General features: G+C 41.8%; 1 protein-coding gene across 1 annotated transcript; it reads right to left on the bottom strand.

Annotated features, from left to right (window-relative positions):
- Positions 1-2,786: 2,786 nt before the first annotated feature.
- Positions 2,787-10,532, bottom strand: ddx23 (DEAD (Asp-Glu-Ala-Asp) box polypeptide 23). The gene is made up of 17 exons (XM_070839782.1): positions 10,440-10,532; positions 9,465-9,622; positions 9,141-9,260; positions 8,807-8,897; positions 8,650-8,715; positions 8,418-8,556; positions 8,194-8,327; positions 7,631-7,743; positions 7,369-7,512; positions 6,660-6,885; positions 6,266-6,411; positions 5,982-6,159; positions 4,867-5,109; positions 4,627-4,778; positions 4,418-4,526; positions 3,819-3,993; positions 2,787-3,685 (listed from the first exon to the last, which is right to left on the bottom strand). Exons 2-17 carry the CDS (start codon positions 9,620-9,622, stop codon positions 3,462-3,464), a joined length of 2,418 nt encoding a protein of 805 aa, XP_070695883.1. The 5' UTR covers positions 10,440-10,532; the 3' UTR covers positions 2,787-3,461.
- Positions 10,533-15,861: the final 5,329 nt, after the last annotated feature.

Below are 15,861 nucleotides of genomic sequence, written 5' to 3'. Positions count from 1 at the left end.
AAGGTTTCTCTATTGTAGGATGTCTCATATACTGGCCTTAAATTCCTAAGACTTTTATCTATCTTTACTATTGCATGTATGAGTATAATTATTTTAAGACTATTTGCACATTAATGTCAGAACAGGAACTGAATGATCTTTACGGATAAACTAATGTAGGAATGTCTACTGTTGAATCAATTTATGGGAAATAGTAATGCATTTGTTTCCATTGTATATACTGAATGGGCACCTGGTTTTGTTTCGTTTGCTACTATATTTGTTTGGTTTTGTTTATATGGACTTTGTTGTTTTCGGAGAAATGTTGCCACCCATGCAAGACTGTCAGTGGCGTGTGGGCGACACACACACAGTTAAAGGTGGAGTCTGTGATTCTGGAGAAAGATTGTTCATATTTAGGCAATTGGTACATATAGAGCATGTGCCAGATTTACCATCCATCTGGCTCCCACTGCCCCCTTCCTCCCTATGTCCCTCTCCTCCTCTTCCTTCTGTCCCGACAGAGCGGACAGCTAGCGGACCAGTGAGGAGATCATCTCCGAATCCGACAAAAAGTGTACTGGATTAGAATGGCTGACTCCACCTTTTAGTAAGTAAGTAAGCGGTGCGAAGCTGCAGTACAGCGTCAGTGTCACCTACAGTACAGTACAGTACATTCTGGGCATCGCTTGTCTTTGCTGTTGCACAATCACCCTCTGTAACACCTCCACAAATCTGAAAACGGGCACAGAGAATGTAAACACAACCAAGAAAGCGAATGTTACCTTTTAAAGGACAGATGATTTGTCGAACAGCTTGTTTACATCAAATCCTTCACATATATCAAGCACACGCTGCACAGCCGCAGCTCCTCTTCAGATCCAGGCTTCAGAGAATGTAAGCTTGCATGCTTTTTGCACCTCCAAGCACCGCCTGGTGTCTCCAACCCAACCGATCGCCCTGTAATTGGATTGTAGCACGTTATTGATTGTAGCATCCACACCTACCCACCCCCCTCCCCCCTTTGTACGTCTGCGCCAAACACTCGTGTTGCGTTTGTGTGCTGCAGTTTTACAGCTGATTAGGTTTTTACCAAGGCAGATCCTCAGGTGTTAAGTCCTACACGCCCCCATCGCGCTCAACTCCACGCAATGAAAGTGTCGCGCTCCTGAAGGACTCGTAGCACCCGTGACACGATGTCAATCTGTTCCTGCACCATTATCAGTCCGTGAGCCGATGACGTGAAGAGTTTGGACGTGATGCCGACAAGCAGCTACCTGCTTCTGATCACACACACACACACACACTCACACACACACACTCACACTCACACACACAGCGTCGATACTGTTAACAGCCGGCTTTAGGAGTTACTGGTTTACTGCTTCCACGTCTCACAGGTTTCTCTATCTAGTGTTCTGTATATTTTGAAGAGGAAAAAAAAAATCAGCATGATTGAAAAAAAAAATGAAAAAAAATCTATGCAAGTGTTGCATGAAAATCTGAGTGTTTCTTTTTACGGTTAAGTATTTTAGTAATGCATCGACTGACTCTCCTCGTTGTCTTGTAGTGATAGTCTTGTCTTTGGGGCTACTCACTCCTCACACCACTATTACTAAAAATCAGAACGCATCACTTAATTTATCCACAAACCTTAACATTGGTGACATTTGATTTTCCACAGTATTGGACACTGGTTGACGCACTTTTTTAAAAAGTCACTCACTTCAAATTGTCCCAGTCACGGATCAGGCCCACGAGTTTTTTAATTTGTGATAAAAAGGAATGAGTGAATTATTTAAGCCCTGCATGTCTCAGTTCACCAATTAGCTATTTTCATTATATTTTGGCAGAGTATGTTTTTTCAAAGCGGACCAATTCAGCAACTGACGAAGCAGTTGAGGTTTTTCAATTTATGAAGCACAATTTTTACAAGGGTTATAATTTAGTTTCCTCTGTCTTATTCTGTATGCAATACTAAGCCTAACATTGAAAAACTTAAAACGCCTTAGACCATCTGGACTTCCTCTTTTGTGTGAGTAGAAAAAAAAAATTGCACTACTTTTCTTTGGGATGGTTGCTTTGTAATGCAATAACTGCACTAAATATACCCGTGTATCCACCAGACTACCACAGCGTGCTAGCGTGACCCAACACGCCTCTTCCCTCTATTTATCAAAAGAGACAGCAAATGTGTAAAAAGTGAGACATTTCCTGCCTGATGCTGTATAGAATGCTTTCTATTTGAAAATAGATTTACAATGCTAACTAAAATATGACTTAAACAAAATAAACATGACATTTTATGTACTTTTAATTGTTTGGCTCCTTTTTTGTGTGTCACTGTAATACGGTCAGTTCAAAACGGGCCATGAACCTTTTTTCACAGACGTTCATGGTCCCCAGAGGCTAAAATCTAAAGGTATAAATGTGTTCATCACTTGAATGTTGCAGCAGCCAAACGTGGAGATAATCTGAAAAATATACTTTCACCAAAAATGCACGTACATATTAAACTGTATAGTAATTGATGCATTAATGTGTTCTGTTTTTTCATTTTGTTGAGGTGGTTCTGCAAAGTAACTAAAGCTGACAGATAAATGTAGGAGAGTACAAAGTACAATATTTGCCTCTGTGGTCGAGTAGAAGTTTAAGGTAATGGACCAAACAGAAAATATGAGTAAAGTACAAGTACCTCAAACCAGTACTTAAGTACAGTACTTTATTAAATGTACTAGTAGCACAGTGCCTGTGCTTCCCATTTTCTTTTAAAACTAATAGAAAATAACCTGTTATGTGGACCACTGTTTGTAGCAGAGAAACTTTTCTGTAAATTTAATCTTTACATCGATGCAAAACTAGGTCATAAAAATTAACTACTCATCAGCATGCAACACCACACTGTGCCATCGTCTTTCACATCTGATATTTAGACAGTTACGAGACAGATGACACTTAATACAAATGTTTATATTTAAAACAATGAACTGCAGATAAGTCTCAGGATGCATCTGAAGTGACAGAAAGGACCAATCGCTTCTGGCATTGGTCTCTTTAACAGGAAGGAAACTGAAATCATGGTGACAGAAATTTAACAAATGCACAGCGTAGCGTTTACTACTCATCTACACTCACATCCTGGCTGCCATTTATCGTGTTTGATAAGTGAAGAGCAGCGTTCATACGGCGCAGATCAGCCACTGATCCTGGCTCTTGTTTACAGAAGCAAAATCTACCACGGAGTCCACATTTACACGTCAAAATATTCAAAGTCACGCACATCGATGAGAACTGTGATGGTTTCTGCACCAGTGAAGCAGTACGTGTTCTTCTCTACCAACAGACTTGTCGGAAAGACAAAAAAAAATGTTTAAAAAGTAGGTGTAAATAACCTGGAGACCAAATCCTGATTGTGACACACAGAGAGTGTGTGTGTGTGTGTGTGTGTGTGTTTAAAAGTCCGCTTTGTATGGAAACATAAATCAGGCAAAGATGGTCTCCTCTCGTCTCTTCTTGGTCAGGATGGTTCCAGGTTTGTGCTGGGCGTCCGGGTGGTTGGCCAGCTCGGGGGGGCAGGTGGACACCGGGCTCTCCAGGATGGCCTGCTTCAGGTCGTAGAACACGGCCGAGTCCTCTTTAGTCAGGAAAGTCATGGCCACGCCACTCTTACCAGCACGACCCGTACGGCCAATACGATGGATGTAGTCTGGGGGGGAGGCAGGAGCAGCACTTAGTCACCAGTGTAACAAAAACGTTCATTTATCTATATGTATCTTATGTCCTGATATATAGAGACATTAAAGTTAAGAAAAAAGACAAAAAAACACAATGCTTCTTACCTTCGATGTTCTTCGCCATGTCATAGTTAATGACCATGGAGACGTCCTGGATATCGATACCTCGACCGGCAACGTCTGTGGCCACCAAGATATCTTTGGCTCCTGCTTTGAGGTTGGACAGCGCAAACTCTCTCTGCTCCTGGCCTTTGCCACCGTGCAGCGTGCAGGCATTGTACTGTGTGAAGAAGCAGAGACAGTCAAGGTCAAGACCTGTTTCATATTCTCAGTATTTTAGGAAAACCAGGTAGGTGTTTATGGGAGTGTGGTCCAGTGGTTTCCAAAGCAGCTGCCTTTAACATTTACTTCCATCTTTACTGCACATTTTTTCACAACATTAAAACTGGTCTGCGAGTCTGAGCTGATTTGAACTGAACGTTCGCTGTTGCTTCTTTAGTCATGAACATGTAAAGGAAAACTTCAGTGAGGTAAAATGATGTTTTTTGTCAGTGGAGCCGAAAGCAATACAACAGAACAAAACAAAATTTGTAAATAAAAAAAAATAGGCCTCAGGTTTAAAAATGGTGAAGTTATCCTTTGACAGCAGGTTTTCGGGCTTTGAAAGAATTTTGGTCCTGGTCGTGTGGCCTAAAGTGACTTACCCCCATCTTTTCCAGAGACTTGGCCAGCACATCACATCCCTTCTTCTGGTTGACAAAGATGATGATGGGAGGCTCAAAGCCATGCGCCAACACCTCCAACAGCTTCTTTCTGCACCGCAAAAAAAGATCCAAAACCACTCAGTATGACACTTTGACAGAAACAAACAACATGTTTGATCTTTACAGTCAAAGGTTTGAGACTGTCTCACCTCTTCTCTCCCTCGGACATCAGCAAGACCTTCTGTTCGACCCTCTCATGAGGTTTGCCAGCAGACCCGATGTACACCACAGCAGGACGCCTCAAGTAGCTCCTGGCCAGTCTCTCCACAGCTGGAGGCATTGTAGCTGTGAACATGACGGTCTGAAAAGGGCCACGTAAACAGGGTTTAAAAACACAAATAAACAGTGAGAGCACAGTCTTGTTTATAAAATACTGTTTGCAAACATACTTGTCTGTATTTATGTTTTCCAGATTCAAAGTTCATCATCATTTTCTCAGGATCCTCTGCTTCATCCGTGTCTGGTTTCTGATTGGTCACTGGGATGTACTCCAGAATCTTTTGGACGTCGGGCTCGAAGCCCATGTCAATCATGCGATCGGCCTCATCCAGGACCACGTAGGTGCAGCGGCCCAGGACCAGGTACCGGTTCTCCAGCACGTCGATCAGACGGCCGGGGGTGGCGATCACAATCTGTCAGTCAGCAAACACAAGCAGCAGGTGAATGTGTGTGGTTTGTGAACCGCTACCCTCTGAATGTACTGGCTGTGTCGGCTTCCCGCCAACAGAGGCTTCATTAGAATAAAGTCTGTGTGTGTTTGCAGCGTCTGAAATGATGTTTCTGTTTAGACTCTCTAATGTTTGGTTAGCTAAAGAAACACACACACTTTTCCCAAACAAAATCTATTTAATCCTTTTTATATGTGTTCCAGAGATACAAAAACCGTGTTGATATCACAGTTGATATCCTGGTATTTGATCGTGTTTTGGAAGCACAAATCCCATGATACTTTGGTGGGTGCAAGCAGGAATGTTAATGTTGCCATGAAGTTAGAGAATAGCTGTGTTTTTAAGACTACATTTTCTTAGAATTTAGCATATTTTCACCATTAAAAATATGCCAAATGAGCTATTGGTAGTTCCTGTTTGCAGTGTAACTATGAACGTACGAACAACTGTCACTGGGTTACTTTGGTACAGAAGAAAACTTAAAAACCTGATAATTATCAGGCAAGTTCTGAAGTTTCTACGCAGATTTATCTGTGACGGACAACAGAGATATATACATCCTCAAAGAGTATTAGCCTGAAACTGACTGTATGTGTATCATGTCTGTATATTCAGAGTTAAAGCTTATAATGAGGAATTAAAAATTCATTCTACTTTTTGTTTCTCCAGCTGACGGTTATATTGACCTCTGTTACTCTTAGTGAATTATTACAAAGTTATTTGAATGTTCCTGTGTCAAAATAAGACCATTAATGATTTACACGCTGAAAACAGATTCGGTGCTTTGGTGTTTCAGTGTTTTTCTACTCCAAGAAGCACAGGTCTAAATGTTTCACCTCACAGCCCATCCTGAGACGGAAGCCCTGGTCCTCTCTGGAGATTCCTCCGATCACAGCCACCGTGCGAATGCCGAGCGGTTTACCAAACTTTATGGTCTCCTCCTCAATCTGCTGGGCCAACTCACGAGTCGGGGCCAGGATCACAGCATAGGGGCCCTGGTCTGAGTCTTCAATCCTGCACAAACAGCCAATCAGAGAGCACAGCAATGTGGCGTTAATGGGAAAAAATGTGGCATTATTACAGGGTTTACTGGAGATTATTTGCGCCTGGGCTTTGTTACCTATCAATCTTTGGCAGGGTGGTAATCCAGACAAGCAGTGGAATCAGGAAAGCAGCTGTTTTACCGCTACCCGTCTCAGCCACACCAATGATGTCACGGTTCTGTAAACCAATAGGAATGGCCTGCCTCTGAATGGGTGTCGGATCCTGGATTTCAAGAGAAAAAACATCCGTATTAGTGATACCAACAAGGAGGAAATATCAGTTTGTGGGTCAATTAGGAGAAAACAAAAAAGCTCAAATAAATTCACTGTAGCCATTTCAGTCATTAGCATTATTTGTTTGCTGGCCACAGTTAAAAAAACACTCAATGACAACAACATACTGACTGTCGACCTCCACTACTCTGTATTCCTCTTATAAAAAACGTGAACATGGAGACCCGGTGGGCTGACCTTGTAGCCACATTTGTCGATGACTTCCAGGATGTGTGCGGGCAGCGAATACTCCTTCCAGTTCCTGATGGGGTTCGGGATCTTTCCTCCCTTGGTGGTGATGCTGTAGTCCTCTCTGAAGATTCGCCAGTCTCTGTCTGTCATCTCATCCAGCTTCTTCTGAGACCAGTGTCTGTCGTCCCAGCGCTGCTTGGCTTCCTTCTTACGCATCTTCTTCAGTCGGGTCCTGAGAGGAGTAGAGAATGAAGATTGGATAATGGGAAGGTTGGTGGTGAAGCAGAGGGTGAGCCAGTCTATAGTTTTTAGACTAATTCTACCTTTCAGTCTTTATTTTATGGATTAGGTTTGAAATTTTGAAGTTGCTTTTGAAAACCACTAGTATGATCTTTAAAGCCACAAACTGAGCTCATCAATGCCTACATGGAGCGGCGCATTTGCGTCTTGGATCCTGTTGGGTTTGTTTCAGTGTCCATGTTAACAGGTTAGTGCAGCCAAACAGCTTGTGTGAGCTGTGCAGCTGAGGTGCAGCTCTGCTGTACACCTTTCAATACAGTTTTAGTGCCTTTTTAACTCAACACTTCCTGTATCAGTGTAACAAATAAATAGCCCTGTAGCGTTTCTGAAGACAGGGTCCTTTCACTTGTTAACAAGGCTTCTATTTGATGGCCATTATCAAAGGCCAACTCAGTGTAGAAAGGTAGTTACTTACTCTTCCTGCTCCTTCTCCTCTAGTGTGCGCCTCTTTTCCATCAGGTCACCATAGAAACGTGACTGCTCTCTTTTCTGTTGCTTCAAGTCGATGCCAGCGATGAAGCCGCGCCCGTACAGCTGCACCTGATGCTTTTCTTTGTAACTGGGACACAGATGGGGAGCGTCATATTATTTGTACTGGTACACATTCTGACAAACAAAGACCTGCTTCAGGTCCACAGACATCCTCCAGTGGCACGCTTGTGCTCATGTTGACTCACATTGGGTTGTAGTCGACTGAAGTGTCCTCAGAAGCATCCCACTCAAACACAAACTTCCTGTCATTCAAGTGACGAGTTCTTCTGCGTTTCTTGAGCCCACCCAGGTAGCGCTCCTGTAAAGATCCCGTTTGGTGAATTGCATCTTTAAAAGGTGGAATTGTGTTCATGAATCCAGGAGACGGTTAACATTTTTACAGTTTATGTTTGCAATGCTTGAACACCAAAAAAAGTTACCAAAAGCACAAGCTTAGAGTTCAGTCTGACAAAGTTCAGACAGATTTATTTTTTCAGACTAAATGTGGCATGAAGCATCAAAATTGAAATTAATCAAAATCAAAATTGTTGGCCTACAATTATTGCCGTGTTTTAAGTTTTGCATAGGTAACTATTACTGGGGTAGGAATTAAAAAAAGGAAGAAGAAAAAAAAAAAATCACTGATGTCGGTAACCACCCCTACAACTATACATCCAGTCCAAATAGGGTTTAAAATTCAGTTTCAGACTCGGTCATAGCCTCTATTTCATCTACGTTACACAACAGCGCGATTTCTCTCTGGACTAACCTTGATGGCGTGGAGTTCTTTGGTTTTATCCTTCTCCTCTCTAAGCTTCTGCCGTCCATCATCGTCTTCATTACCATTGTTCTCTCGCTCCATTCGCTCTCTTCGCTCTCGTCTCTCTCTTTCCTGGGGGTCCTCTGTAACACATATTCTCAGTTAGGATCACTGCGCTTCTACAACAGCATGCAGACTGTTTACAACTAAATGAACCAGAGGCTCATACACACCCAGCATTTTTCTCCCCATGTCCTGGAAAACCCGTCTCTTCTTCCTCTCCTCTTCCAACAACCTCCTCCTCTCCTCCGTCTGTTGCTCCCTCCGTTTCAGAGCCTCAGCTTCTCGCTCGGCCTTGGAGAGAAACTTGGGCTGAAAAAGATTTTTAAAAAAAAAGGAGTGAGGACAAAACAATATTTGGTTTAAAAAAGTAGAATAAAAAGTGGACATCAGGAAACGTCGCACCTTTGCCTCTGCCTCCTCTTCTGCCTTCTTCTTGGCGAGAAGCTCTTCCAAAGACAAAGGCTGGACCTGAAAAGGAGCAACACAGGTCAAACACCCAAAACAACAACCTAAGAAACAAAATAACGCTATGAAAGACTCAACAAAACCACATTCTTACCTTCTCTTTCTTCTTTTTTTCTTCATCCTCTTCTGTTTTTACATCCCTCTCTCTCTTTAATTTGCTGTCTTTTGACTTTGGTGAGGGACTTCTACAAGGAAGTTGACAGATTTAAACAGGTGTAATCAGCCTCTTTCAAAATGACATTTATTCATCGTTTATTTGACTAATTTCTGTGTTTAATTCTTACACAGGAATTTAGCCAAAATGTTCATTGTAACCTGACGTACACATCCAATGACCAAAGGTTAGTTTGTGTTTTTTTTTGTCAAAACAAGTGAATCCACAGTTACATGTCACATGATCTTTTTATTTCAGCGTTCTCATATTTTACCTGGACCTCTTGCTGCGATCTTTATCACGTCGATGGCCATCTCTGTCCTTGCGGCTCCTCTCTCTGTCCTTATCTCTGTCTCGTTCCTTGTCTCTGTCTTTGTCTTTCATGCGCCGGTCTCTGTTATTATATTACAAATCAGATAAAATGTTAAGTTGTTGTTGTTTTTTTTTTTTTTTTACTAACAACATCAATGAATCAACTGAAGCTTAGTTATGCAAAAAAACAAATGCAAATGCTGTGTGTGTCAGTACATAGAAACTACAACAATGAGAACTTTGATTAAGTGTTAAAGATGGGTTTGCGCCCTTGCATTTCAGTTACCTTTCTGCAGACTTGGAGCGATTTCGTTCACGAGAGCGATGGCGTTTACGTGTTGGCGAGGGTTTGCGTTCCCGGTCTCGTGAACGGCTGCGTTTCCTCTCTCTGTCTTTAGTCCCTGAGGATTCGGCATCCTTCTTGTCTGCGGAGTCGGCTGCCATCTGCAAACACAAAGACCATGTGTGGATACTTTTATCATGACCTGATATTCTTGATGCATTTTCTATATCAGTTATTTGACTTTCACGTGGGTGTGAGTTTGATAAGGTACTGTACACTCTTACTAGGAAGACATGAATTAATGAACTTCCTGCAGGGGAGCATTACATTTAACTTTGCTATAAACAATATTTCCTCATAAAAGTAAACCTTCTTTGGCAGATAAAATACTGGAGACAGTAGTCAAGTTAATACAACAGAAATGTCAGAGCAGAATTTAGTCACAAAAAAAAAAAATCAGTAGAACAGATAAAAACACACTTTACTGACGTATCATAAATAAATAAAATCTAAACCCAAGGTAGCACAGTTGACGTATGGTCGGTTTAAGTAACTTGTACAGACATATTGCATATTTTATTTTGATGAGTTTAAGTTCATTTGAACATATAAAAGTTCAATGTTGCCCAGTGCTGTTTCTATAAAGCAAACCGCGGTTTTCCAGTCTTTATTTTGCAGTTTCTCCTCTTAGTAGCTGAAGTTACTAATCTTAGGGTAAATGCTTAAAATTCACCACCTATGGTAAGAAGACTTGAATCATAATATGGGACGTCAATAACGAGACAACCTAAAGTAACTCTGCAGAATGAATGCAGCGGACATAAGCTAGCTCCTTAAGTTAGCCTAACAACTTAGCAAAACGGCTAACTTTCTTCAACAAACTGCCCAAACGCGCAGCACATAAACCTTGTTACAGCCAAACGTTTGCACTTTATGAAACAGAGGGAGACTGTGAGGTTTATAACATCTAAAGCTTACCTTAATCACTTCTCAACAAAACACTTGCGATTTATCTACGCTTCAAGACGACGCCATGTCGCTCGATGCGTGCTACAGCGAGTAAGGGATTGTGGGAGTCGTAGTGCTGAGTCTTCCGCATAGAGTCGACACAGCAGCTCTTAAAACTACATTTCCCTGCCAAGTGGAGGCATTTTCATCAGGGCTCCGAATGTTTGGCACATGAACACCTAAGTGCCTGACCAAAAATAACTTTCTCAGTCCCACTGTCTGTAGGTGAGTTTAGACACAAGGTGGCAACCGTGTTACAAGATGGCACGATGCAGATTTTACTATCTTAATTCTCACAGAATTTCACAGTACTACCTGGTAGGTCTAGATTTTGTAACGTTTATTATTCGTATTAAAGACTGTTAACCGATAAACATCGTTTGCATTACTATAAATAATCAGTAGGGCTATTTTTGGCACAGCAAGCTAGTCTGCTTTAAATGTGGATAAAGTAGCGTTAATGTTTTGGCTTTAGGGTTTTTTTAAAGTAACTTGTCCGAAATGACGAGCCTCGGTGTTTTAAGTGAATGGCTGTCACAAAGCTGAAGGCAAAAACAAATGAGAATTGTGAAATGCATGAATAAGAAAACTGTCTGTAGTAGCAGCCAGACATATCAGTCTGTTGTTGACTGTAGTGCAGCCATGATGAAATAGGTCTGCTCAGTACTACATAAAAACTCTATCTAGCAGATTAACATTCAAGGAGTGCTGTTAGTGCAAAAATCAGACTATGTTTTTCCTGTAATCTAAACTATCCTCTGTGTGTGTGTGTGTGTGTGTGTGTGTGTGTGTGTGTGTGTGTGTGTGTGTGTGTGTGTGTGTGTGTGTGTGTGTGTGTGTGTGTGTGTGCTCCTGCAGACAGACAGATAAAAGACATTTTAGATGCTGCTGTGCTTGACTACCACAGTCTGGATTGGCTCGATGCTGATTCATATTCTGTACCTGCCTTTTCATCCACTGGGAGATCAAGAGAGATTTATGGAGCTCTTCTCAAGGTGAAACAGTTTCAGTACGAACAGATCAAAGTTGATGGTACACAAAATAAAGAACACATGAAAGGGGAAAGATAATGGTGAAGAATTCAATAGACTGTAAAAGTCACATTTGTGTTTTATACACTGAACTGCGGTCTTTAGCATTTCTTTGTTTTTCCTCATTTGCTTTTATTACATGATTCCAAAAATCTTTGAATAAAATATGCGCATGAAATCAATAATGAATCCCCCCTCATAATGTGGGCTGTTATGTTCTTTAATGGAGGGAATCTGTTTCAGGTTCGTCACAGTAGAAAAAAAACACAGGGGTCGCTAATAACATTAATGATGGCTCTGTTCTGTTCAGGTGTCCCAGGGGGCCATGGCAGTATGGCAGTGAACACAACACCACAATAAACTGAAGCAGCTAAATGGAATTCAGCCATAATTATAATTTACACCAGTGCTTTTCGTGATGTGATATGTGAAAAAGTCATGTTTCCAGGACTGGAATAACTGGTGAAGTCACTAAATATTGTTTTGAGGAGCAATCAGAGGAGTGAGATGTAGAGAGAGGATGAAGCAATTGTCACATGACACTTTGCTGCTGACTAATCGGCTTTAGGAGGGTTTTTTTTTTCAAAATGTATGAGCTCTTTCCTTGGTTTTACAAACTGCACTGGTGCTTAATGGCCCTACAGACCCATTATACCCACCGTGTTGTCACTTTTTTACCTGACTAGCCCTTATTTGAAGACTGTGGGCGTCTACAGAGAGTGTTTCATTGACATCTCCTTCAAGCTACACCTGTTAGGGGCGGGACAGCTCACTGTTTTATGATACCTCACATAATGGTCATAAAACAATGCAGTTTTGTATACCAGATAGTGTCAGTGTGATTTCCATAAGTGTTCCCCATATTTAAAAACACACCATGAAAGATGTTATGAAATGTGCTTTTTATGATGTTTGTGTGTTATTTATCTTAACAACTTTCCTGCATATTTAATGTGCTGCATTTGTAGAGAAGTAGCAGTAACCACAAAAACAAAATACAGAAATATTGTTCATTAATATAGTGTAGACAGTGAATTGCCCTTTTCAAATATTCTATATTAATGTCTGTTCGGTGCCCGTGACATTTTGTGTTTCTGCGAGGTGCTGACATACGTCGCTCACATACAAACGCGCTGTCTTGATGCTTCACCGTTGCTATGACTACCCTATGTTTTGCCATTTGTCTTACACACTATGTCTACGGTTGCCCCCAGCGAGTTATGCATAGAGTGAGGATTAGGAACACTGGCTGCATCTCTAAAATATGCTTATTATCTTTACTCTGACATCATTTTTATAATATGCTACTTAATGTGGTGTGGTGTTTCCAGGGATAATAGGAAGGAAGATGAAGAGAGTCATGAGATAAACGGGCACAATTAACTGAAGATTTTCCAGCACAAAAGTCCATTCGACTATGTTGTCATCCATCTTTTAATTAGTTAGGTGTTTTTAATGTGCAGGAGAACGTAAAAGCTGGGAAAATGTATAAGGGCAGAAATAACTTTTATAAGATTATTTTGGGGGTTTTTCTGTTTTTTATTCGTAGTTTAGACATAATTGATTATTTATGAAAACAGGCTAAACAAATACTCAAATTTTACCATGATGCAACTTTTTAATGCTTTGTGTGTCATGTCTAGTTAATGATTCTTCAGGTCCGGAAGCTGACCTGCTTTAAACCAACACTGAGTAATAATGACGATTATCTGAATCTGATCACAAACAGCTGGCTAGTTAGGCCATGTGCAAGGAAAGGGATCAATGTTAGAGGTCTGACAGATCGTTTTGTTGAGGGTCAACACTTTCAGTCTAAAGATATAACATGGAAATGGCCGCACTGCTCAGCGAATATTTTGCCATTTTTAAGCCCTAGAAACAGACTTTTGCTGTGGTCTCATGATTGGATGTTTCGCTGATATCCAGATGTGTGCATCACGTCTCCAGCAGTAACCCTCTCTCCAAGCCCCTAACTACAGTCCTCCCCCATCCCAAGCGCCCCATGTGCCCCACCCTTGGCTCCCTTCCCCCCACATTCCCAGATGCCAGGCATGGTTGTCTAATTAAACCACAAGAAGAGCGCTCACTCCTGACATGCCCTCGGGGTGTGCCAATGTGGGCAATGAATGGGGGTTGGAGGGGGTAGATCTAGTGAAGGTGAACAGTGTGGATAAATGGTGGTTTCTGGAGGTGTCATTATATGGCGGATGAGGTGGGGGAGGCGGGGTAGTTGCACCAGGGGAGTCTATTTACCTGTGGCAGGGACACAAGGGGTCTTATCATTCCAGCAGACCTGAGCTCGGCGCCAGTACGCGTGAACCTGGCTCACCCCACTGCGCATGGCAACGAGAAAATATGCAGAACAGACGAGATAAACTGCTTAGCATACACAGCACACACTGACACACATTCATACACCGATTCACATGTACAGCATCATGCATGGATGCCCTTTACTGCAAATACAGTACTCACAGACACACACATGAGCAGATAATGGGACTGCAGGGGACAGAGTAGCACTCAGGAGACAAAGATACTTGCTTGAATGACAGAATTTTAGTTAGTGAGTTCATTTATTTTTTTCAAATCAGACAAACCATATATTTATTGAATATTACATTTTCCAGACATTATGCATGTATGCAAATCCTCATACAGTGTAATATGGTTAATATTAATGTGAGTCAGTCCTGAGGGTTGGCGGCTATGGAAAGGCCATGGTGTAGACCGTCTGCTGATGTCTGTGTGCCTCACTGAGTAGCCCAAAGCACACATACATACACAGGCTGGGAGCTGCCCTGCTGCCTGAACCTGTCACATCAGAACAACTCTGGACTGAACAATCAGACGCAGAGAGAAGCATTGATTGAAGGAAACTTCACTTCAATAAGTCCGGTACAATCAGAGAAATTGAGCTTTGATTTTTCCTGTTTTTGTGCCAGTTCTGTCGGCTGAATTCTGGTCTTTTGTGGAGGAGAGAGATAAACACCATTGTTACATGAATATACAACAGCAGCTTGTATTTGAAAAGCTAAATAAGCCGTTTAAAGGACCAGTTTGACATTTTGAAAAATTAGCTTATTTATTTTCTTCCCTGCAGTCAGAAGATCAATACCACTCTTAACCATGAGAGTGGTGGCGATCTTTTTCATCTAATTTGGCAAGAAAGCAACATTTCCAAAAATGTCAAATGCTGCTTTAAAGTACAAGGATTTTTACAGACAGTTGGTAGAAAAATTGCACAAACTCAATATGTGAGAAGACATCGTAGTGGCCATGTCTGCTGGACTGAACCACAGAGAGCCCGATGCCCAAATGGGACACAGGAGAATGTCACTCCTCACCCAGCTGAGCCTTTGACATACAACCACATTTTCCATCCAGAGGCAGGAGTTATGATGCTGTCAGAGCAGCTGTGGCAAAGCTCACTGTTACAGTCAAAGTGTGTGTGTGTGTGTGTGTGTTCAGTGCACGCAGGCCTATAAGGGAATGTAACCTATATGTCACTCTGCAGATAGCTCATCAGTAACCAGGCAGCATAGCTTTGCGAACCCCCATTCTCTCATCAGCCCTCTGCTTCCTTCTCTGCTGCTGCGGTTGTGAGGTTGATTGTGCGAATGTGTGTGAGGCTGCATCATGTGTGTGTTTTTATGCGTGTCTGTGCTGCCATGTCTGATAGATGATGTGCTTATGTGGTAATGAGCCACGCTGCGCTGCAACCACTTTGTGTGACTTCCCGAGAGGGTTTCAGATGGCAGCACCCTTCCCTAAATCATCCTCCCCCTGGTCCCTGATCCTGATCCTCGGCAGCCTCACTGTCTCTGCTGCAGGCACCTACCCATCCAGGGAGGAAGTGACACATGTCTAGACTGCACAGATCACTTGCTGCTGGCCTGTTCGTTAGTTTACATCATATATGTCAGTGCAACACATGTGTCGTAGGTGTCTTGTACAAATCTATTTTCAAGCATGGACTGATTTTCAGAGATTGTCCTGGACAGGGAGGTAATTTTATCAATCAATCAGAAGTGTGCAGCCCTGTTTCTCTTTCTTTACGCACTCAAGTTAAAGGAGAAGGAAAATTATACAGTACACAAAAACACTGACACAATCATGTGACAAAAAAAGGAAAATAAAAATAATACATCCCTTATTGCTGGAAAGAGGGTAAGTAGCCTCCCATTTTTAAGTCTTGGACAAAGGACATTACAGTGAGCTTGATGTAGTAGAACAGTTTGACATTTTGGAAAATGACTGAGAAGATCAATACCACTGTCATATCTATTGCAGTAAGTATGTGTCTGGCCAAGAGTTAGTCCAACATGAGACTTCTTGTGAAGCCACAATTGTTGTTTTTA

Source organism: Pempheris klunzingeri, chromosome 11 (genome assembly GCF_042242105.1).
Source record: "Pempheris klunzingeri isolate RE-2024b chromosome 11, fPemKlu1.hap1, whole genome shotgun sequence".
Lineage (NCBI taxonomy): Eukaryota > Metazoa > Chordata > Actinopteri > Acropomatiformes > Pempheridae > Pempheris > Pempheris klunzingeri.
This window is presented reverse-complemented; position numbering and strand designations above follow the sequence as displayed.